At 42.9% G+C, this 24,054-nt stretch overlaps 2 protein-coding genes across 4 annotated transcripts in view; one reads left to right on the top strand and one right to left on the bottom strand.

Moving 5' to 3' along the window:
* KBTBD2 (kelch repeat and BTB domain containing 2) overlaps positions 1-24,054 on the top strand; it is a 205,678-nt gene that overhangs the window by 85,286 nt on the left and 96,338 nt on the right. The window lies entirely within an intron of this gene.
* FKBP9 (FKBP prolyl isomerase 9) overlaps positions 1-24,054 on the bottom strand; it is a 50,413-nt gene that overhangs the window by 4,098 nt on the left and 22,261 nt on the right. For all 3 annotated transcript variants that reach the window (XR_009541955.1, XM_060156883.1, XM_060156884.1), the window contains exons 5-9: positions 19,969-20,158; positions 15,395-15,540; positions 6,754-6,940; positions 1,971-2,116; positions 170-333 (exon numbers count right to left, since the gene is read on the bottom strand). Coding sequence is in view for 2 of the 3 variants with exons in the window: in XM_060156883.1 (XP_060012866.1) it covers positions 170-333; positions 1,971-2,116; positions 6,754-6,940; positions 15,395-15,540; positions 19,969-20,158 (833 nt within the window). In the remaining variant the exon portion in view is untranslated. The remainder of the gene's footprint in view (positions 1-169; positions 334-1,970; positions 2,117-6,753; positions 6,941-15,394; positions 15,541-19,968; positions 20,159-24,054) is intronic.

Consider the following 24,054-nt stretch of genomic DNA (forward strand, 5'->3'; position numbering starts at 1 on the left):
GAGACTGTGTGTGTGCAAGTGCTTGGTACGTGAGCATGAAGGTTACCAGCATCACAAGCAAGCACAGCTGTCCTCACTCTGAGAGGCTTCACATTCCGGATGGGTACCCCGGCCCAGTGAGGCTCCCTGAGCTCCTTGGGTCCCACTTCCCTTCAAAAAGGTCAGTTACCTCTTCCAGGAGGACTTCTCCATTGCCGTCCTTGTCAATTTCTTCAAAGAGGTTGGCTGACACCTCGCCGTTCCATATGAACATGTACCCCTCAGGCAGGCCGGCCACGAGCTCCAGCAGCTCGATGTCAAACACCAACACAGCACTGCCGGGCACTTCTCCATCTGCCGCAGCAACGGGAGGAGGGGGCGTTAGCGACGAGGCGGAGGGCACGCCCCTCTCATCCTCCCCCTGCCGGCCACCCCGGTTCTAGCTGCCTCACGGATAGAGGCATCTCTTGCAAAAGCAAGAAAGTTCAGCATCAATCAGTGAGTGGTTTTTCCAAACTGTGGGTAGTGAGTCTCAAAATCAGTTTAGAGAATGGTGACCAATATTTTTTTAAATTAAGGGATAGAATAAAATCAGAGTACATTGCACATAGAAAGGATAGGTATTGTTTTATGAAACTTAGTTTTAATTTTATATATAAAATTAAATGGATATGTATATTAGGTAAAATTGCATGCTTATGTGTAACACAGATTGGGAGATAAAATGTAGTTCTTACTGTGTCTTGGTGAAAAAAGTTTAAAAGCCACTAGCAGAGACTACAATGGTGCTTGAACTTTTGAATAAATCTTACCGCTGAACTTTAAGAATAATACAGTATGCCTTAAAATCATGATCCAGGATATGATTTGTAAACACAAATTCTAGAACAGTATATGTAGTATGAGCCCAAAAGAACTTACAAGTATGTGACTATAAATAAATGTGCATTATTTTAAATTATATATTATAACTATAATCTATACCATAGGAGCATGGTCATACAGGATATACAACATATTTTTTAAAGTGTTTCTTCTCCAACTGGGGGGATTAGCAGAGAGTATCTTTTACAATTACTTAGAAATTTTGAAAAAGAAAATCCAAAGTGCCTATCACTTCTATAAGTTAGCACTTCCCATCTCCTCCATCTCCAGACAGTAGGGGCATAAAAACTGAAAAAGAAGGGGTTCCCACCCACCCCCATGAGAAGGGCTCATTTTGGCCAAAATCATGAAGTAAACCGTAACAGCTGTGAGGGCAACGTAATGCCAGTATTTCCAGAACTTGAAACCAATCTCTTCCACAAGGAAATCTCCTTGGATAGCTTATAGGTTCAGCATTCCAGTGTCCTGGGAAACAGTTCCCCAAGAAAGCACCTGGCTCACCTAAGAGAAGTCACCTGGCAAGCCCTTTCAGGGACATTTCCCACATGTGGGTTTGAAGAGCCAAGGTTTATTTCACAGAAACCCCTGTTTAATCCCATTAATGTGGCACTAACACCGAATTCACGGGGTCTTGAAACAAAAATGCTATATACTTAAATAAAAGTCCCCGGGCTTCCCTGGTGGCGCAGTGGTTAAGAATCCACCTGCCAATGCAGGGGACACAGGTTTGAGCCCTTGTCCGGGAAGATCCCACATGCCACGGAGCAACTAAGCCCGTGCGCCACAACTACTGAGCCTGTGCTCTAGAGCCCGTGAGCCACAACTACTGAAGCCCATGCTCCTAGAGCCCATACTCCAGAACAAGAGAAGCCACGGCAATGAGAAGTCCGCACACCACAACGAGGAAGAGTAGCCCCCGCTCGCTGGAACTAGAGAAAGCCCACGTACAGCAACGAAGACCCAACGCAGCCAAAAATAAATTAGAAAAAAAAATGTCCCACAGTCTTTGGGTTTTAAATGGAAGAAGCATATTGTGGTTCTAAATAAGCACAAAATACAGACGGTGAATGTGCCCCAAACACCTTTTAACATTGTTGCATACTCACCCACACCAGCCTCCCCGTAGCCCAGGTGGGGAGGAATGATCACAGTCCGTTTCTCTCCAACGCACATCTCTCTGAGACCCATATCCATTCCCAACACGACTTGTCCAGATCCCAGAACAATATTATACGTTTTACCTAAGTTCCACCTAAAAATGAAACGGAAGAGTCCCTGGTTAGGCCATGAACCCACTGGTACTTAAGAGTATCCTCCTGAGAAGAACATATCACTTCTGTGATCTTTCTGCCAAAGATGCAGAACCCCTGTGGAATCATAAGGAAACATCAGACAAGCCCACATTGAGGGACATTCTGCAAAACAACCAGCCCATAACCTTCAAAAGTGTCAAGGTAAAAATCAAAGGAAGACTAAGGGAGTTCGAGAGTTTGAGAGTTTTGGACATACTGGAATGGATCCTTTTGCTTTAAAAGAACTTATTGGAACATTGGCAAAACTTAAGTGGGGTCTGAGGATTAAAAGTAATGTATCAACATTAACTTCCTGATTTTAATTGAATTATGTAGGAGAATGTCCACCTTTGTTGGAAATACACACTAAAGTTTTCAGAGGTGAAGAGCCATCACAGTGGCAACCTTCTCACCAATGGTGCGGCGTAGCGGGGAAGTGCTTTGTACTGGTCTTGCAATTTTTCTCTAAGTTTTAGTCAGTGTTGTAGCTAGTCAGAAATTTTCATGAGAATTTTAAAAATATATAATGTAGTTAAGATCCTGGGATTTGGATTCAGCAAGACCTGAGTTTGAATCCTGGTCAAATTTAATTTGACCCTAGGAAATATAATCTCTCAGTTTTCCTCATCTATAAAATGGAGATAATAACAGCTATTGCACACGTTCCAAATAGTAAATAATATGCTTGGCACGGCAGAGAGCAAGCATGAAGAGCTCAATAAATGGATGGCCTTGAGAGTGTGAAGTGCTTGTGCCTGTAATAGCCTATGAGTCCAGAAAAATAACTGTGAACTTGGGCCATGGTGTTAATTATCCTTGATGCCCAAGGTCCCAGGGGAATCTAAACAAATAAAAGTTGGCTCAATCACCTCATTCATTACTGAAAGTAAATCTATTTCCAAATTGATGGCATTCCTATCACATCCTAAAGGCAAACAGTGGGAATGTTCTTCAATGGCGAGGAAGAAAAGCCTCCTGGATATCTTGGCGCCCCCTTGATGTCCATCACCAAGTGCTGACAACAGGGAAGGGACTGCCCCTGGTCACCTCCCCTTCTCAGGCTTCCCAGCCTCCCCTGGCCGCAGGGCCGCAGCCTCCTTCCCTCCTCAAGCTGGTTCCCAGGGCCAGGCTGGTTCTCTGGAGCTAGCAAATTAAAACGGCGTTTGCATTTGTCCTACCTGGGAGGAAGCAGAAACAAAGCCAATTCTGGCACAGGATGCCTTGGCCCCAGGCCTGCGGGAGGGCAGGCGGGTCCTCTGTCCTGCCCCCCACACAATCCCTCCTTTGTCAGCAGCACAGAGGCGCCCTCACACTGCCTCTCTCCAGGGACCGTGGGGAACTTCCCGTGGGACTACTGGGTTTCAAAGTCTTGCAGAATATTTGAGAACTCATTTAGTTATCAAATAACAAATGTTTACTCTTTTCTGAGGCCAGTTTCAACATACATTAAAAAAATCCTCCAAGGGCTTCCCTGGTGGCGCAGTGGTTAAGAATCCGCCTGCCAAAGCAAGGGACACGGGTTCGAGCCCTGGTCCGGGAAGATCCCACATGCCGCGGAGCAAGTAAGCCCGTGCGCCACAACTACTGAGCCCATGCGCCGAGAGCCCGTGCGTGCTCCACAAGAGAACCCCGCAATGAGAAGCCCGTGCACCGCAATGAAGAGTAGCCCCCGTTCACCGCAACTAGAGGAAGCCCGCACGCAGCAACGAAGACCCAACACAGCCAAAAATAAATAAATAAAGTTAAAAAAAAATCCTCCAAGCAAGAAATTTGTATTCATGTTGCATCTCTGAAAACCCTGCTAATTCTTTTTCCTCAAGTCATCATTTTATTTTTATTTTTTATTTTGCCGTTTTCTCTCAGACATTCTCCTCATTCCTTCTGTGCATTCCCGGCTTCCCATTCATTGCAAGTTTCCTGCTTCCTGCCTGCAGGCTGCCCCCTCTGGCTCTCCACCCACATTCCCCTCTATCCTCTCCATCATGGATTCTCCTAGTGCTGATGAACGAGCAGCAGCACCTGCCTCACTGTTTACAGAGCCCATGTGGGCTTGGGGCGGGACCAGATCCCCTCTTCCAGAAGGAGCTCCTCTCCCACACCCCGGTAAGCAGTCTCCTGCCACACTTCCCATTATCCCATTATTCTGAAGCTTCCACCCAGCGGAGACCAGCAGGGACGCCCAGACACTGCTCTTCTGTGTCAATTTACACGTGACACAAATGACTCAAGTGGTTCAGAATGGAGTTTCTGAGAAGAGGAAGGAGCATCACGTGGCTCCCGGATGCTCTGTAACAATATTGTGCATCCGCCAAACACACATTAGAAGCAGGAAGACTGATTCTCCCCACCCCACATGAGAAGCGTATCCTGAACCCACCAGAGAAGAAATTCCTTTGTTCATTTCCCACCCCCACTTCCCTTTCCAAGGCCATAGGAGCACCAGACAAGAATATGAATGTTGGCCAGAGCAATGACAGCTAGCCATCGGCCTTACAGACTGTTCTAACCTAGTTTTCCCATGCATAAGCTCACTTGTTCCCAAAACAACTACAAGCCATGCTTCTTCCTCACTGTCTAATCATCAGTGCAAAGAGGTTTGTTGTAAGCCAGGTCCCTGTAAATCTGGGCCCCAGAACCTAGAACATATTTCCTTGATTCTATAATGCATATTTTTTTCACATTTTAATATCTCTTGATTTGGGATACATCTTACAATTGACATCATCTCATTGTTTTTTGGCAGTGTTCTTACTTTCTTGAGACACATAAAATGATGCTTCTAACAACCAGCACGTTTTAGATCTCATGAAATACGTTAACTGCCTGAGAATACCGGATCTCGTAGCACCAGAGAGAATGCTCTGAGGAGTATGTCCCTCAGGCTCTCCACGCTGGCTCTCCCCAGCCACACTCTGTCACCTGAAGCTAGAAGGCAGAGGTACGCGTGAGAGGGAAAGAAGACCCTCCCCATCTAGAATAAAGGCAGTAGCACATATTTATATGAAGCCCTTCTTTCTCCTCAAGACTAAACTTGGGAATCTAAGTCAGGCTCAATACAAAAATGGGTGTACTTATATAGAGACATAAAGAAAGACTGAGGGCTTCCCTGCATGGCACCATGGTTAAGAATCCGCCTGCCAATGCAGGGGACACGGGTTCAAGCCCTGGTCAGGGGAGATCCCACATGCCGCAGAGCAACTAAGCCCATGCACCACAGCTACTGAGCCTGTGCTCTAGAGCCCACGAGCCACAACTACTGAGCCCGCGTACCACAACTACTGAAGCCCACATGCCTAGAGCCTGTCCTCCACAACAAGAGAAGCCACCACAACGAGAAGCTCATGCACCACAACAAAGATTAGCCCCTGCTCGCTGCAACTAGAGAAAACCCACACGCAGCAACGAAGATCCAATGTAGCCAAAAATAAACAAATAAAATAAACAGGGACTTCCCTGTTAGCATAGTGGTTAAGAATCTGCCTGCCAATGCAGGGGACACGTGTTTGAGCCCTGGTCCGGGAAGATCCCACATGCCACGGAGCAAATAAGCACGTGCGCCACGACTACTGAAGCCCGTGTGCCACAACTGATGAGCCTGCACTCTAGAGCCCGTAAGCCACAACTACTGAGCCTGTGTGCCACAACTACTGAAGCCCACGCGCCTAGAGCCTGTGCTCTGCAATGAGAAGCCACCGCAATAAGCCAGCACATCGCAACAAAGAGTAGCCCCCGCTCACCACAACTAGAGAAAGCCCGTGCACAGCAACGAAGACCCAATGCAACCTAAAGTAAATAAAATTTTTAAAAAGGCCAAAAATGTTTCTTTCCCAAAGAAGAGAATAGTGTATTAACTTATAGATACCTCTGAAGATTCAGATACATAAGAAGGAAAGTTCCTTTTACCTGTATGATACTAGTATACACTGTTGATTCCTAGTAATATATTTTCAGATTCATCTCAATCACTTAACATTTATAAAGTACTCCCTTTGTGCTATGCTCTGGTCTAGGTGTAAGGAATAATATGAATAAACATGTTGGGTGTCTAAGGTTTTCAGACCAGCAACAGCGATAGAAACAAAAATAACTAAAAGGCAGGTAATACATAAAACATTATGAGACTATGAGACTATAGAAATGGGAGCAGTTGATTCTTCCTAGGAATTAAGCAAAGATTTTGAGAAAAGGGAATACATTTAAGCCAAGGCAGAAGCTGGCCAGAAGGAAGGGTGTAAGCAGTGCACATCCTGCACCACTGCACATGGCACCCCTGGCGAGGCAGAACAGAGCTGACAAGAGAGCCTGATATGCCAGACTCTGGAGTTTAGATTTTATTTGTGGGTTAATTTTTAAAGACAGCAGGATAAGATAAGATCTGCTTTTCAGAAAGACAGTTTCACGGGTGCAGGATGAAACCATTCATAGGGAACTCTTGGAACAATGCACCGGAGTAGCGATGTACACTTGAGATACTCAGCGCAAAGGGCATGAAGATAAAAGCTCTCAACCAGTATCTGATGAAAAGAAAAGGAGGATTGTTGGAACACTGACTGTTATCTGCCAGGCTCACGCCCCACCGATCCCTGGCAGCCCTTACGTGGAATCCAGCAGCGTCCCATCCAGAAGCGAGGCGTTGTAGTGATACTTGAGGTAATCCCCCTTCTTACTCAGCACTGAACAGTCGGGGGGCTTATAGTGGGAGGTGATGCTGATGGAGTCTGAAGGGTTGTGAAAGTCAATCACATGGATGTCAAACACCAGCACGGCCGAGCCGGGGATGTTCCCTAAAGGACAGACAAAGGCAATTAGAGGGAACCCTCCAAGCAGCAGCGCACGTGCCTCCCCAGTATCACCAGGTATTCCTCACAGACCTCCAGTGAGGAACACGGGGACCCAGCTGTGAAATCCTAGGCAATGCTGGAAGAGTGAAGCTGGAAGGGCCATTAGAAGTAGCCTAACCCAATTTATAGATGGGGAAACTGAGGCACAGATTTGTCGAGGGTCCACAGTCAGGAGCACACTTTGGGCTAAAATTCAAGACACGGTACTACTGCCCCATGGAATGGTTCAACCTGAAAGATTTATGGCTTAAGTTCATCACAGATGAGAAAACTAAAGCTCAACCAAATTAAGGCTTGCCCCGCTCCTGCTAGAAGTAAGAGGTGAGATGAGGAAATCAGCTGTAGAATGAAAATCACTTTAGTGCCCTACCACTGCTTAAGAGAAGCAAAACCAACAGAAACTTCACGGGGGAAATCACCTAGCCAAACTTGGCCCATATATGCCCCTTAAGATATACTACACCTAACAACTCACAAAGGGCTTTACAACACATCCTGTTTGTTCTACACAAAATTATTACTCTTTTCCATTTTTGAAAACATTATCTCACATCTGAATAATGTTTTACAGTTTACAAAGCATTTTTCACATACACTCTCTCATTAAATCCCTGCAGGAACCCTGTTGGGTAAATATTACCATAAATGCAGGAGTAGCAGGTCATCCATTCATTTAATGACAGCTTCTCAGGAGGGTATCTGTTGTTAACCACACCCCCAGATCATTTCAGAGAAGTTTACATGTAAAAAATTTGTAAATAGTGTTACTTAGAATCAAGGAGGTATAATATTTTCATTAGCATTTTACAGACAAGAAAACCAACTCAGATATAACTTGTTCAAGAAAACAACACAGCTACAGACAGAATTCAGTAGCGCTATGTGAACATCAACAGCCCCTCCCCACCCCCCATCCTCCAGATCACACCACCCCCACCCCACCATGTGCTCATCTGTTTCTCGGCTGCTGTCTCTCTAACACACACTTAAAGGGTAGGTGCTTGTTAGGTACCAGGCACTCTTCTAAGTGCTTTAGATGTATTAGTTTATTTAATTCTCATTATAATCCTATATTCCCAACCTACAGATGAGGAAACTGAGGCACAGATTTTGATGGCCGCCCAAAGTTACCAAGGTAGTAATTAGAGAAGCTTGGGCTTTTACAGCAGCACACAGGTGCCTCATACTAACTAGTGATGGGGAGTTGCTGAAGTGAGTGGTTAACAGGGTCCGGGATCTTTCCCAGAGGAACCAGGTATTGCAAACTGCCATAGGAGGGTGCCTGGAACCAGGGCCAAGGGCAGCTCTTTGCGGGAAACAGCACACACTAACGGAGGGCAGTGGCTGTGGAGCCAGACAAGGGGTTTCTCGATCTTGGTTGCTCATTAAAACCAACTGGGAACGAACCTTGAAAACATTATGCTCAGTGAAAGAAACCAGACACAGAAAGACAAATATTGTATGCTTTCACTTATATGAGGCACCTGGAATAGGCAAATTCATAGAGACAGAAAGTAGAACGGTGGTTACCAAGGGCTGGAGGGGGAGAGGGTAATGGGGAGTTTGTGTTGGGGATGATGGAAAAGTTCTGGGTATAGACAGTGGTGATAGTTACACAACACTGTGAATATATTCAACGGCACTGAACTGTAAACTTAAAACGTGTTAAAATGGTAAATATGTGCATTTTACCCCAATAAAAAAATAAAATAATTCACCACATTCACAGAATAAAAGAAAAAATCATGATCATCTGAAAAAAACATCACCTGGGCCCCACTCTGAGATTCAGATATAGCTCACCTAGTGCAGTGATCTCGGCCTTGGGCGCCATCAGGATGTCCTGGAGAACTTGGTGAAAACGCAAAGGGCCAGGCCCTTTCCCATGCAGCACCTCTGGTTCTGTGATGTTTAAGCTCTCCAGGCGATTCTTGCCTGTGATCTGCCACAACCTTGCAGAACGGCTGGACTACAGTGGCACCAGGCATTGGTTTTCCAGGCGTTTCTAAGGGGCAGCCAAGGTTCAGGAGCGCTGTGCTAAATGGTTGGTAAGTGAGCAGCTGAGGATATTTAGGAGCCCCGCCTCTCATCTCCATGAGGAGGACCAAGGCGCAGGCCATGGTTGTGGTGAAGGGGATTGGTGGAAAAGAAAGCTGCATCCTGAGCAGCTCTAATAACCTCTCTGAAAAAAACGTGTGGACGGAGCCCAGAAAGGGACAAGAAACTGATGGCATTGGGCTGGTACAAACTTAACCTCCCCTTGCCAACTATATGGTTGGACCATTCAAGAGGGCTGTTTTCTTGCTCTCTGTACAGCCCCTGCTCAACCAGTCCCTGCTTCACTCACATGACTATCCAATTCTCTTAATCATAGCGCTTAATCAGTAACTGCCTACATGCTTGCCCCTGCCCCAGGTGCTGGTTTCCCTGGTAACTGATGAGCCAAGCTGACATCAGTTCCCCCTTTAAATGGTGGCCCCTTCTCCCCCGCAAGTAGCGAAGATTCCTGCCATGGACTGCCTGCTCTCTGCCATTCACGATGGGGTGTTACTCCAGGATCTTTCGCTGCAGACTTGTAAGATCCCTTATCCAATAACTGGTTGATGTCTCTGTGGCTGTCTCTGGGCTCTTTCTTCAGCTTCAAGGCTGGGCAACTACAAGGCTTGCAGCCCAGCACCAACTAAGTGAATGTTGCTTGCCACCTGGATCTACAAGAATTCAGTCATTAGCCACTGCAGTCACTGACCTACAGCACACCTTGGAAAACATTCAGGGGGAAGATCAGGGATAAGGTACCTGTGCTCTGGGAAAACTGGCAGAACAGGCCTCCAGGTTGTTAGAGGTTTTCAGGAGAAAACTTTATGAACCCAGACTCTTGCATCTTCCTACACCTAGAAAAGCACTAAAGTCAGTAACTGAGATACCTACTCCCCGTGACTAGCAGTTACCTTCTACCAAGATGTGTGCTTTAGGGCTTCCCTGGTGGCACAGTGGTTAAGAATCTGCCTGCCAATGCAGGCAACACGGGTTCGAGCGCTGGCCCTGGAAGATCCCACATGCCGTGGAGCAGCTAAGCCCATGCAACACAACTACTGAGCCTGTGCACTAGAGCCCGCAAGCCACAACTACTGAGCCCATGTGCCGCAACTACTGAAGCCTTTGTGCCTAGAGCCCGTGCTCCACAACAAGAGAAGCCACCACAATGAGAAGACTACACACTGCAAGGAAGAGTAGTCCCCACTCACCACAACTAGAGAAAGCCCACGCACAGCAACAATGCCCAACACAGCCAAAAATAATAACAAATAAATTAATTTAAAAAAAAACGTGTGCTTTACTGTACATATCCTTCCTCCAAATTCACATATATACTGGCCATCCCCCTTACCTCTTTGGAGCAGTTCCTCAGAGCTATCTGAGAGGCTATCTCCCAGGCTATATAGTCCTCAGTAACCCCAAATAAAACTATAAAACTGAACTCACAGCTCTTACATTGTTGTTGTTGTTTTAATTGACACCCTCAAAGGTACATTCATGTGCAGGACTATCTTAGGGCACCAGGACTACCCCACGCCCCTGTGCTCTGATATCAGTTTGCCCAGCACTTTCCTGATAACTAACCCAGCTTCTCAGGCCCCCGGGATCCCAGGTCCAAGTATTCTGATCAGTGGAGAGGTCAATCACACCCTTTCAAGTAAGTATTCAATGTCCGGTTCTATGTCAGCTCCTAGGAAGTTAGCATGAGTCAGTCTACCAGGTGTCTGATTAAGGCACAAATGCACATCTACTGAGGCATCAATAAGAACGTAAGCTCTATGTGGGCTGGGAGTTTGTCTTTTTCTCTGCTGAATCCCCAATACCTTAGGGCAGTGCCTGGTCATGAAGGCACTCAATAAATTTTTGTTTAATAAATTTTATTTTTATTTATTTATTATTTTTGGCTGTTGTGTCTTCATTGCTGCACGTGGGCTTTCTCTAGTTGCAGCGAGCGGGGGCTACTCTTCGTTGCAGTGCGCGGGCTTCTCATTGCGGTGGCTTCTCTTGTTGCAGAGCACGGGCTCTAGGCGCACGGGCTTCAGTAGTTGTGGCTCGCGCGCTCTAGAGCCAGGCTCAGTAGTTGTGGCTCATGGGCTCTAGAGCGCAGGCTCAGTAGTTGTGGCGCACGGGCTTAGTTGCTCTGAGGCATGTGGGACCTTCCCGGACCAGGGCTCGAACCCGTGTCCCCTGCATAGGCTTAACCACTGCGCCACCAGGGAATCCTGGCACTCACTAAATCTTTGATGGACAGATAGATGGGGTTGCTGGGCCTACAAAAAAACCCAGACTAGACCTCAAGCCATAAGATCCCACCTGCCCCAGGCAGCCAGCACCCCTTCCACCCTCATTCCCTCTATCTGGCTCTGCCTTCTCCAAAGAATACACAGTGTAAAAATAAGTGCTGACCAGTGTAGGGGAGTAAAATTGCCACCCCAAAAATGTCTCTTCGACATGTGGATTATTTCAAGTTGAAAATAAACAAGACGCAAAAGACTCAAAAAAAAAGAAAAAAAGAAAACCTTTCTTTTTACCTCCTTAACTGCCTAAAGAATGTAGATAGAAGACCTGTTGGGGCATGGGGGGAGCTATCACCATACATAACTACTGTATGAACTAGATGTGGAGACAGGAAGGAACCTAGCAAAGTCTGTTAGTTAAAATTTCTCTTGGTGTCCCAATGTCTGTGTGGCCCCGTAAACATTTGTTTACCAAACATTTGCTTTTCCATCTCCAGGTCCGAAACCACTACCCCCAACATCCTCTTCTGTCTTTAGCTAATGGTGGTGTTTAAGGTGAGGGCTTCAGACATTTTGGTGAGTTAGTCAGTTTCCCTAGGTCTCTCCCATATATACATGTCATTAAACTTTGTTTGATTTTCTCCTGTTAATCTGTCTCATATCAATTTATTTCTTAGACCAGCCAGAAGAACCTAGAAGGGTAGAGGAAACTATCTCCTCCCCAACACCAGTAAACAGGTGAAAATAATCCAACATTTCATTAGGCCCCAACACCAGCCTCCTCTCTGAATAAACCCTTAACCAATGCAGAAAAGTATTCATCAATTTTTCCCACTAGATAAGCCGCCTCAAGAAGAGACACAGGGCTTCCCTGGTGGCGCAGTGGTTGAGAGTCTGTCTGCCGATGCAGGGGACACAGGTTCGTGCCCCGGTCCGGGAAGATCCCACATGCCGCGGAGCCCGTGAGCCATGGCCCCTGAGCCTGCGCATCCGGAGCCTGTGCTCCGCAACGGGAGAGGCTGCAACAGTGAGAGGCCTGCGTACTGCCAAAAAAAGAAAAAAGAAGAGACACAGATGACAAAAAATAAAGCGGCCGGCCAACTGGGCCAGAAGGAAACACGGCAGCTCTTGGCAGCGTGGGTTTCCTCTGAGAGCTCTGGGACTTCTGGTTGGAGTTTTCAGTTCTTCATATATGGGTATCAACAAGTCACAGCGTAATGGAAACTCATTCTTCCTCTCTGCCTATGACACAGGCAGCAAGAACCCTGGGTGCAATTCAACTCCATCACCGATTAGCTATTGTGGCCTCTAGCAAATGACTCAACCTCTCTGGGCCTCGTTATCTTAACAGAGAACTGTTTTGAGGTTTGAATGAGCTCGTACATGAGAAGTCCTTCACAGTGTGGGTAAAATATTAGCTTTCTTCACTTTCGAAAAAGAGTGCTTAAAAGGTCATGTGGAAGTTGGGGAACAGAAACTGAGGAAGTGATGCTGCCACAACCCTGCAGCAGAATCCATTCTCCACTTCAGGGCTGCAAACATCCCAACGCTCTAAATTCAGGGCTGTCCCCATGGAACAAAGCAGACAGCAGAAAGGGCCAGAGCCTTTACAGAAGGCCTACCCCCTCCCCTCCACCAACCCTGCAAGAGAAAATGGCTGCAACAAAATGAAATGCTGACAAGTCGGAAAGTCCAGCATTTCTTCCTTCCACAAATATTTACTGAATGCTTACCATGTGCCTGGCCCTGTGGTATGTGGTGAGAAAGCCACAGGCTTCCTCTGTGTCCTGACACCCTTCTAAGGTCAGTCCCTCAGTGATTAGCATTAGGTCCTGGGCAAACCCCACAAGGAGGCCAAGGGCACTCGCTAATCAATAGAACAGAAACAGACCCTGTGCAAGAGCAGCTGGGTGTTACTTGCCAGGGTGCCCTCCCCCCACCATGGGAACAAATGATTCAGGGTGAAGTAGCCTCATGCCCAGAAAATTTATGAGACTTCAAATGTTTCCCAGAGCCTTATATAATTCTTTGCAAAACTGTCTCATACTTGTGAGAAAGCCAAAAGGAGAAATAATTTAAGCAAGTGTTTTCCATCAGTATATTCTTTTTAGGGAAAGGAAGAATTAGTCCTGAGGGCAAAATGAAACATGAATACGCTGAAAGTATTTGTCTATTCCTGCATGTATTTGGCTAGAAGTAGAAATTTACATAATACAAAACAACAGAGCATCAAGACACTAGACAAACAGTACATGAAGCAAGGTTTGTTGAATGATCTTAAGACCTTAAGCTGTGATTGGTTGTGGCTTTATAAATCAGAAATTTAAGTCAGGAAAAATAATGTTTCTCCATGGTACAGCCTAGTTTCCAACCAACCTGATGATTCTTAGATCCTCCAAACAAATCCTACTGGGAAAATTCTGAAATCCACTGTAGCAGTAGAAGTCAGAAGCAGGTTAACGAAATGAATGTGTACAGCCAGCCAGGCCAGCCAGAATCTCATCAGCAAAAAGAACACAAAAGCAAAACAAATACTGTATCAACTCTTCCAAAGTAAGTTAGCAAAAAATGGTATGTGAGAAAAAAAATAATAAAGGAAATATGGTTTGGAATACTATGCAACCATTAAAATTCTATGCAACCTGTTGGCATAAAACATTGTTCACAACAAATTACGTAAAGAGAGAAATTACAAACTAATATGTATAGGTGATCCCACTTTTGTCAGTATTTATTGACAAAAAATACTGTAGTATTTTTTGTCAATAGTGTAGATGGATATGTGTTTGTTTCCTTTTATCTACATAGATTCACATATACTCAAAAGTATAGAAGGACAGTCACTTCACGGTTATATGAGTTTCCTATTACTGCTACAACAAATTACCACAAGCTTGGTGGCTTAAAACAACGTAAATTTACTCTCATAACTCTGGGCTCAAAGTCTAAATTCAAGGTATTGGCAGGGATGTGTTCCTTTTGGAGGTTTCAGGAGAATCTGTTTCCTTGCTTTTTCCAGCTTCTCAAGGCCACCCTCCTTCCTTGACTTGTGGCCCTTTCCTCCATCCTCTAAGTCAGCAGTGTAGCATTTTCTCCTGTCTCTGGTCTCCTGCTTCCCTCTTGCAAAGATCCTTGTAAGTACATCAAGGCCACCTGGATGATCCAGGATAATCTCCTCATCTCAAGACCATTACCTTAATCACATCTGCAAAGTCTCTGGGGATTAGGACATGGACATCTTTTGGGGCCGATATTCCACCTACCACATTAACAATGGTTATTCCTGGGTGGTGAGATTATGGGAGATTTTTGTTGTTGATCTCTATTTTCTTATTTTAAAGTCAACGTATATTATTTGTGTAACTTTTAAAAAGAAATTTGCTGTTTGGGTGACAAATATTCTAAAACTGGATTAAGGTGATAGTTGCACAACTCACAACATTTATTAAAAGTCATTGAATTGTATACTTAAATTGGGTGAATTTTATGGTATGTAAATACCTCGATAAAGTTGTTAAAAACAAAAACCAAAATCTAATGCACAGTATAGTGAATATAGACAACAATATTGTCTTATAATCATCAAACTTGCTAGTTATCAATTATTCCAACCATCAAAAAGAAATGATAATTATGTACCATGATAGAGGTGCTAATTATCACCACAATGGCAATCACATTACAATATATAAATGTATCAAAATAACATGTATACCTTAAATGTACACAAGGTTATATGTCAAATATATTTCAATAAAAACGAAAAACAAAAAAAGGGGGTTGCAATTTACTTTCAAATGGCTCAACAAAGAAAAAATGTACTGTAGTTATATATATAAAGCAAATATAGCAAGATGCTGACGACTGGTGAATCTAAGTGGAGTTCACTGTACAGTTCTTTCAACTTTGGTGTAGGTTTTAAATTTTCCAAAAGGAAAAGGAAAACGGGCAGGGGGAACAAGGAGTCATGACAGAGCATCTCTAGAAACTAGAGTTATTTGAGTATTCGAGTCTGAAGCTAGACTTTAGCTTCTACGCTTTGCCAGAGGCCCTGGTTCCAAGCAGCGTGGAAGCATCAGTTAGTGCCTCTCTAAGGCAGTCTTAGAAGGCAGCCAGCGCTTACCTCTTCCTTCCTCGCCATACCCCAGGTGAGGGGGGACCACGATCCTCCTCTTCTCTCCAATGCAAACGCCGAGTAAACCTTCATCCATCCCAGCAATCACGTAGCCCTGCCCAATGTACGTGTCAAAGGTGCGGTTCCGCGAGTAGCTGGGAAAGAGGAAAAGAGCTTGGTCACGAGGAATACCGCAGCAGCAGTGTAGTTGGTACCATGAGGCAACAGAGCGCAGGGGCCTCCGGACTCCAGAATAGGGTGAACCCTAGAATCTGAGTACAAGCCAGGAAACACGCTCCCCTGAAGTGATGAACAAGGATCCACACACTGCGTGGGAGCTGCCGCCTGCACAAACGCTCCCAGAAATGAGCCCTCCAGCCCTCTGGTTTGGTCAGGTTATGAATGGGATGCGGGTTACAAGAAGCAATCATGCAGAAATGTAGCTATAATGTAAATCGGACTCTACGCTTGTTGACCATGTCAGGTTAATGAAAAAAGCATCAAGGGGGCCCTTGTCAGAAACTAAGGATTTCTCTGTTATCTCTTGTAAAGAAACAACTTAGAAGTTCTAGAGTCTTCTATTACTCTAACATAAAGTTTCAAATGAAAGCCCAAAAAGGAAAAAAAAAAAAAAAAGAAACTAAGAATTTCTCTAAAGAGGAGAGTATCTGTATATGTGGGACATGAATATTCAGATTGCCAGAAAAGTAGCATATATACTGAGAGCAATTTAACTCTGCAGTGAACTCGCCCTACTGCAATCCATGCTCACCAAGCTACCACCCGGTGAGTACCTGAATTTCCCAAGTGCCTCTGGTAGGAGCCCCAGGCATTCCACTCAGTGGAGAGATCCAGCCTCTGTATTAATTGCCAATTGAGTCTGATTACTGAGTTTGGAGAAAACAAAGCCTGATGATTCCAGAATAAAATAATAAAACTTCATTTGCCACTTCAGATACTGAACTCTGAACCACAGTGATCTGTACCCATTACCCACCCCCAGCTGGAGCAGATGTGGCAAAAAGCTTGTCCTGAGAAAGAGCCAGTCAGTTCCACTGTCACCTCATCAAACACAGCCCAAGGATGACTGTGTCAGAGAAGATGGTCAGCAGTGGGACCAGGGAGATGAAAAGGCAGAGCTGTGAGAGGCTCTTCCTCCTCAACACCCCTCAGGGACCACAAAGCCAAGGGGCGTGAAGAAATGATAGTAACAAATGATTCTCCTCATCCAGGAAGCAGATTTTCTACATAATTATCTGTATTTCACTGTATATGTATGGAAGACCTATGAAGTGCATAACTCTGGTTCCCTGTGAAGAGGGGAACTGGGTGATTGAGGGACAAGGATAGGTGAAAAATTCTTCATTGTATATTCTTTTACACTTTTAGGATTTTGAACCATATCAATGTATCACAGTAGGAAAAAACGATGTTTAAAAAGAAAAAGAATATTCTCTATCATACAAACTAAAAAGTTACAATAGCTAAAGGTATGATTGTGGCCCAGAAATAGCTAGATCACTGGAAAAGGATAAAAATTCTAGACCAAGACCCAAAAGTGTATACAAGAATTTGGTACATGATCAATGTCAGATTTTAAATGAGTGAGGAAAATACAGTTATTCAATAAAGGGTGTTGGAGAAACTGGCTAACCATCTGGAAAAAACCATTTAGATCCTCACTGTCATACTGAACACCACAATAAATTCCAGATGGATTTAAGATTGAAACATGAAAGCATTTATAAACACTGAAGAGAGCCTGCAGAAGCTTTTTAATATTTACTTCAAGTGGTGAAAATGGAAGGGGTTGATGTGAAATTATTACATTTTATTAAATATCTTTGCATTGTTTCACTTATACAACAAGAACATAATATTCTTTAAAATAAAAATTCTAATAGAGAATATTTTAAAGGATAAAAAAATAAAGCCTTTAGAAGAGCAGGAGGAAAATACAGGTGAATATTTATATACTCTAGGGGAAAAAAAAACAAGTCCAGGGGCAGGGAGAGACTTTTTAGCAAGTTACTCAAGACAGAATATATAAGAATTTACATAAGAATAAAGGGAGCCATAAAGGAGAAATGGAATGTATTTAACAACATAAAAGGTTTATATTTAAACAGATCAAAAATCACAACAACCGAAATTAAAATGCAAATAAACAGGCAGTATGCTTTCAACAATATGCAACCATAAAATTGTTAATATCTTTAATGTACAGAGATTTTAAATTAATAAGAAAAGGACAAATACCAATATCCTCAATATAAAAACAGGCAAATACACAAACAGGTAAATCACAAAAGAAAATATCCAAATAGTCAATAAACATTTGAAAGAATTTCAACCTTAATAGCAATCAAAGAAATTCACATTACAATTATAAAGTTCTATTTTTCTCCTATAAATTGGCAAAGATTATTTTTAAATAATACCCAATGTTGCTGAGTTTGCAGGAAATGGGGTACTCTTAGTGATGTAAAACCTTCCTTGAGGACAACTTGGTACTTATATCAAAAGCTGTAAAAATACACATAACCTTAAACCTAGAGATTCTTCTAGAAATTTATCCTAAGGAAACAATCATATTATTTAAGATTTAGCTACAAAAATAATTATTGCAGTCCCTCTTAGAACATCAAAAGATAGAAAATAATAGGGATTGATTACTAAATTAAGGCAAACCTATATAATGGAATATTACTTAGCTCTTAGGATGGATTAGACCCCAGTGTACTAAAATGGAAATCTGTTTGAAACCTAAGAAAACTGGTTCCATTAATATGAAAAGAGATCTGGTATCCACTAGAAAAATGGCTTTTCAACTAAAAATAAAATTCCAGGGAATAAAAGACAGAACCAAGATCATATGTGACAAGTAATCACACGCACACACTCTCTCAATTTTTTTTAATAGAAAAAATAAAAACAACTCAAATGTCATCAATGGGGAATGGTTAGATAAATATGGTATATTCACTCAATGAAACACTACACAGACATAAAAAATGATTTCTCTCTACGCATTAATATGGAAAAATTCCAAGGTGAAAAAAAGCAAGGAGCAGGGGCTTCACTGGTGGCGCAGTGGTTAAGAATCCGCCTGCCAATGCAGGGGACATGGGTTCGAGCCCTGGTCCAGGAGGATCCCACATACCGCGGAGCAACTAAGCCCATGCACCACAACTACTGAGCCTGCACTCTAGAGCCCGCGAGCCACACTACTGAACCCACATGCCACATCTACTGAAGCCCGTGCGCCTAGAGCCTGTGCTCCACAACAAGAGAAGCCACCGCAATGAGAAGCCCGCGTGCCGTAACGAAGAGTATAGCCCCTGCTCGCCACAACTAGAGAAAAGCCCATGCGCAGCAACGAAGACCCAAGGCAGCCAAAAATAAATTAATTAATTAAAAAAAAAGCAAGGAGCATAATAGTGTATATAGTACGTAGCATTATGTTATCTGTATATGTATATAATACATAATGTTATATATGTATGTATATAGTATTCTATATGCTATATACTATAAAGCGGAGAAAATAATATAACAATTGTATTTGCTTATATCTGCTTTAGGAAAAAAATCCACACATTTGAAGAATAAAAAAGAAACTTATTAATAACAGTGGTTAACTCTAAGTGGCTTGGGGGGAGGGGGATGTGAGGTTGGCAGGGATGGTCGGTACAACACATCTTAACGCATATTTTGTTTTAATTTTGAACCATGAGACTACTGCCTTTTTCCAAAAAAGTCAAATGAAAAATTTAAAAGAAGGGATCTGCGGAGTGGTAAGAATGAATTATGCAAATAAAATTATACCGTATAAAAATTCTGTAATGTTTCTGGGTGACTAATTAAACGAGAAGTCTCTTACCTCAGAGAAACAGGTAGATTGCTGTCACTACTTGCTTGCTCTATAGGAAGCTAAAGGAATCCAAACAACACATGCCACCTGAATGAGCAACGCATACCAAACACCTGTTGCCTGCTCACAACTGCAGGCTAAGCCTGATAAACAAAGCTTTGAATAACAACAGGCTCCGCCCAGCATCCAAACAGTCCCTGCAGCAGATAAACCATGAAAGTTTGCAAAGTGCTTCTGCCTACCTTCTCTCTTTAATCTAACCATCTCTTTGAGAAAGGTGCTAACAACAACGAAAAAACTGAAGCTCAGGGAGGTCAAATGCTATCCAAAGTCACACACCTAGTGCACCACACACAGGGACTGGAATCCAGATCTCCCAGCACCAAGTCTCTTCTCTTCGCATCCTACCGCCTGGACCTGCCTCCTGGTCACTTCCCACTTTGGACCCCAGAGTTGGGTTTATACTTGAATAGCCGAGCACAGTCTAGAGGGACTGTGGGAGTCCAGGGTGAGCCTCTCCTGCTTTCCTGCAGACCCATCTCCCACAGGCCCCAAGGAGACCGTTCTAACAACCTCTGAAGGAATTCAGTATCAGAAAATAGAAACCCATACTGGAGATGAAAATACTAACTCAAAATCAGCACTGACAAGCTATAAACTATATTTAATAAGATGTTCTGGTAAGTGAAGGACCCTGTTGTTTGCTTACCTGGAATCAAAGAATGTACCATCCAGAAGTGTGCCGTTGTAATGATACCTGAGAAAGTCCCCCGTTTGACTTTGCCGCTCACAGTTTTCAGGAACTACCTTATTCTCAATGGAAATGCCATCCTTGGGGTTATGGAGGTCCAATAATGCAACATCAAACACCAGAGATGCCTGCCCAGGAATGTCTTTCCCTAGAGTGGAATGAAGGAAGATGATGAAATCAGGACACAAGATTTAGGAAGTATCAATACTTTAACTACAATTCAACACCCACTACGTTGGTGTTACACATTCCTTGAAGTTTCCCAGCCAAGGAAACAAATGTTCTTCCACATCTTGGGTGGTCCCCCATGGTGTCTAACCGTGCTATCTCACGTGGTGTCCAACCGAGGGCTGGCAGGTATAATTTGAAGCCTGACTTCCTCAGAAAAAGGAGCAAACCGATAATAATGACATGGAGAATGCTGTGACCACATTTTCTATGCTTGTGCTTGCAAATCAAGGCTCTATGTGAGTGGTTATATACCCACATGCAAACCCAAATACATACCTCTGTGGGTTTCTGTTTGTATATAGATGCAAATCACAGACATTCCACAGCTTGGATCTGGTTCTGGAGAACACTACATAGACTTGTTCTTTGGAACTCACAGACAATTATTTTAAAATTTATTTTATTGAGTACAGTTGTTTTACAATGTTGTGTTAATTCCTCCTGTACAGCAAAGTGATTCAGTTATACATATATATATATATTCTTTTTTTTTATAGTTCGTTCTTGGAGTATAATTGCTTTACAATGTTGTGTTAGTTTCTGCTGTATAACAAAGTGAATCAGTCACATGCATACATATATCCCCATATCCCCTCCCTCCCGAGCCTCCCTCCCATCCTCCCTATCCCACCCCTCTAGGTCACCTCAAAGCACCGAGCTGATCTCCCTGTGCTATGGGGCTGCTTCCCACTAGCTAACTATTTTACATTCAGTAGTGGATATATGTCGATGCTACTCTCACTTCACCCCAGCTTCCCCCTCCCACCCCGTGTCCATTCTTTATGTCTACATCTTTATTCCTGCCCTGCAACTAGGTTTATCAGTACCATTTTTTTTTTTTAGATTCCATATACATGCATTAGCATATGGTATTTGTTTTTCTCTTTCTGACTTACTTCACTCTGTATGACAGACTCTAGGTCCATCCACCTCACTACAAATAACTCAATTTTGTTTCTTTTTACGGCTGAGTAATATTCCATTGTATATATGTGCCACATATTCTTTATCCATCCATCTGCCAATGGACACTTAGGTTACGTCCATGTCCTGGCTATTATAAATAGTGCTGCAGTGAACATTGTGGTACATGTCTTTTTGAATTATGGTTTTCTCAGGGTATATGCCCAGTAATTGCTGGGTCACATGGTAGTTCTATTCTTAGTTTTTTAAGGAACCTCCATACTGTTTTCCATAGTGGTTGTATCAATTTACATTACCACCAACAGTGCAAGAGGGTTCCCTTTTCACCACACCCTTTCCAGCATTTATTGTTTCTACATTTTTTGATAATGGCCATTCAGACTAGCGTGAGATGATAGCTCATTGTAGTTTTGATCTGCATTTCTCTAATAATTAGTGATGTTGAGCATCTTTTCATGTGTCCCTTGGCCATCTGTATGCCCTCCTTCGTGAAACGTCTACTTAGGTCTTCTGCCCATTTTTTAATTGGATTGTTTGTTTTTTTGATATTGAGCTCCATGAGCTGTTTGTATATTTCGGAGATTAATCTTTTGTCTGTTGTTTCATTTGCAAGTATTTTCTCCTATTCTAAGAAATCAAAGATGACAAACAGATGGAGAAATATACCATGTTCTTGGATTGGAAGAATCAATATTGTAAAAATGACTATACTACCCAAAGCAATCTACAGATTCAATGTAATCCTTATCAAGCTACCAGTGGCATTCTCCACAGAATTAGAACAAAAAATTTTACAATTCTTATGGACACACAAAAGACCCTGAATAGCCAAAGCAATCTTGAGAAAGAAAAACGGAGCTGGAGGAATCAGGCTCCCTGACCTCAAACTATACCACAAAGCTACAGTAATCAAGACAGTATGGTACTGGTACAAAAACAGAAATAAAGATCAATGGTACAGGATAGAATGCCCAGAGATAAACCCACGCATATATGGTCACCTAATTTACGACAAAGGAGGCAAGAACATACAATGGAGAAAAGACAGGCTCTTCAATACATGGTGCTGGGAAAACTGGACAGCTACATGTAAAAGAATGAAATTAGAACACTACCTAACACCATATACAAACGTATATATATTCTTTTTCATATTCTTTTCCATTATGCTTTATTACAGGACATTGACTATAGTTCCCTGTGCTACACTGTAAAACCCTGTTGTCCCTCCATTCCATACACAATAGTTTGTATCTGCTAATCCCAAACTCCCAATCCAACCCTCTACCACCCCACTTCCCCCTTGGCACCCACAAGTCTGTTCCCAATGTCTGGGAACTCACAACCAACTTTTTTTTTACATCTTCATTGGAGTATAATTGCTTTACAATGCTGTGTTAGTTTCTGCTGTATAACAAAGTGAATCAGCCATATGCATACATATATCCCCATATCCCCTCCCTCTTGCGTCTCCCTCCCACCCTCCATATACCACCCCTCTAGGTGGTCACAAAGCACCAAGCTGATCTCCCTGTGCTATGCAGCTGCTTCCCACTAGCTATCTATTTTACATTTGGTACTGTATATATGTCCATGCTACTCTCTCACTTCGTCCCAGCTTACCCTTCCCCTCCATGTGTCCTCAAGCCCATTCTCTACATATGAGTCTTTATTCCTGTCTTGCCCCTAGGTTCTTCAGAACCTTTTTTTTGTTTTAGATTCCATATATATGTGTAAGCATACAGTATTAGTTTTTCTCTTTCTAACTTACTTCACTCTGTAGGACAGACTCTAGGTCCATCCACCTCACTACAAATAACTCAATTTCGTTTCTTTTTATGGCTGAGTAATATTCCATTGTATATATGTGCCACATATTCTTTATCCATTCATCTGTCAATGGACAATTAGGTTGGTTCCATTTCCTGGCTATTGTAAATAGTGCTGTAATGAACATTGTGCTACATGACTCTTTTCGAATTATGCTTTTCTCAGGGTATATGCCCAGTAGTGGGATTGCTGGGTCGTATGGTAGTTCTATTTTTAGTTTTTTGAGGAACCTCCATACTGCTCTCTATAGTAGCTGTATCAATTTACATTCCCACCAACAGTGCAAGAGGGCTCCCTTTTCTCCACACCCTCTGCAGCATTTATTGTTTGTAGATTTTTTGATGATGGCCATTCTGACCGGTGTGAGGTGATGCCTCATTGTAGTTTTGATTTGCATTTCTCTAATGATTAGCAATGTTGAGCATCCTTTCATGTGTTTCTTGGCAATCTGTATATCTTCTTTGGAGAAATGTCTATTTATGTCTTCTGCCCATTTTTGGATTGGGTTGTTTTTTTGATATTGAGCTCCATGAGCTGCTTGTATATTTTGGAGATTAATCCTTTGTCAGTTGCTTCGTTTGCAATACTTTCTCCCATTCTGAGGGTTGTCTTTTCCTTTTGTTAATGGTTTCTTTTGCCGTGCAAAAGTTTTTAAGTTTCATTAGGTCCCATTTGTTTATTTTTGTTTTTATTTCCATTTCTCTAGGAGGTGGATCAAAAAGGATCTTGCTGTGATTTATGTCATAGAGTGTTCTGCGTATGTTTTCCTCTAACAGTTTTATAGTGTCTGGCTTTACCTTTACGTTTTAATCCATTTTGAGTTTATTTTTGTGTATAGTGTTAGGGAGTGTTCTAATTTCATTCTTTTACATGTAGCTGTCCAGTTTTCCCAGCACCACTTATTGAAGACGCTGTCTTTTCTCCATTGGATATTCTTGCCTCCTTTATCAAAAATAAGGTGACCATATGTGCGTGGGTTTATCTCTGGGCTTTCTATCCTGTTCCATTGATCTGTATTTCTGTTTGTGCCAGTACCATCCTGTCTTGACTACTGTAGCT

Source organism: Lagenorhynchus albirostris, chromosome 8 (assembly GCF_949774975.1).
Source record: "Lagenorhynchus albirostris chromosome 8, mLagAlb1.1, whole genome shotgun sequence".
Lineage (NCBI taxonomy): Eukaryota > Metazoa > Chordata > Mammalia > Artiodactyla > Delphinidae > Lagenorhynchus > Lagenorhynchus albirostris.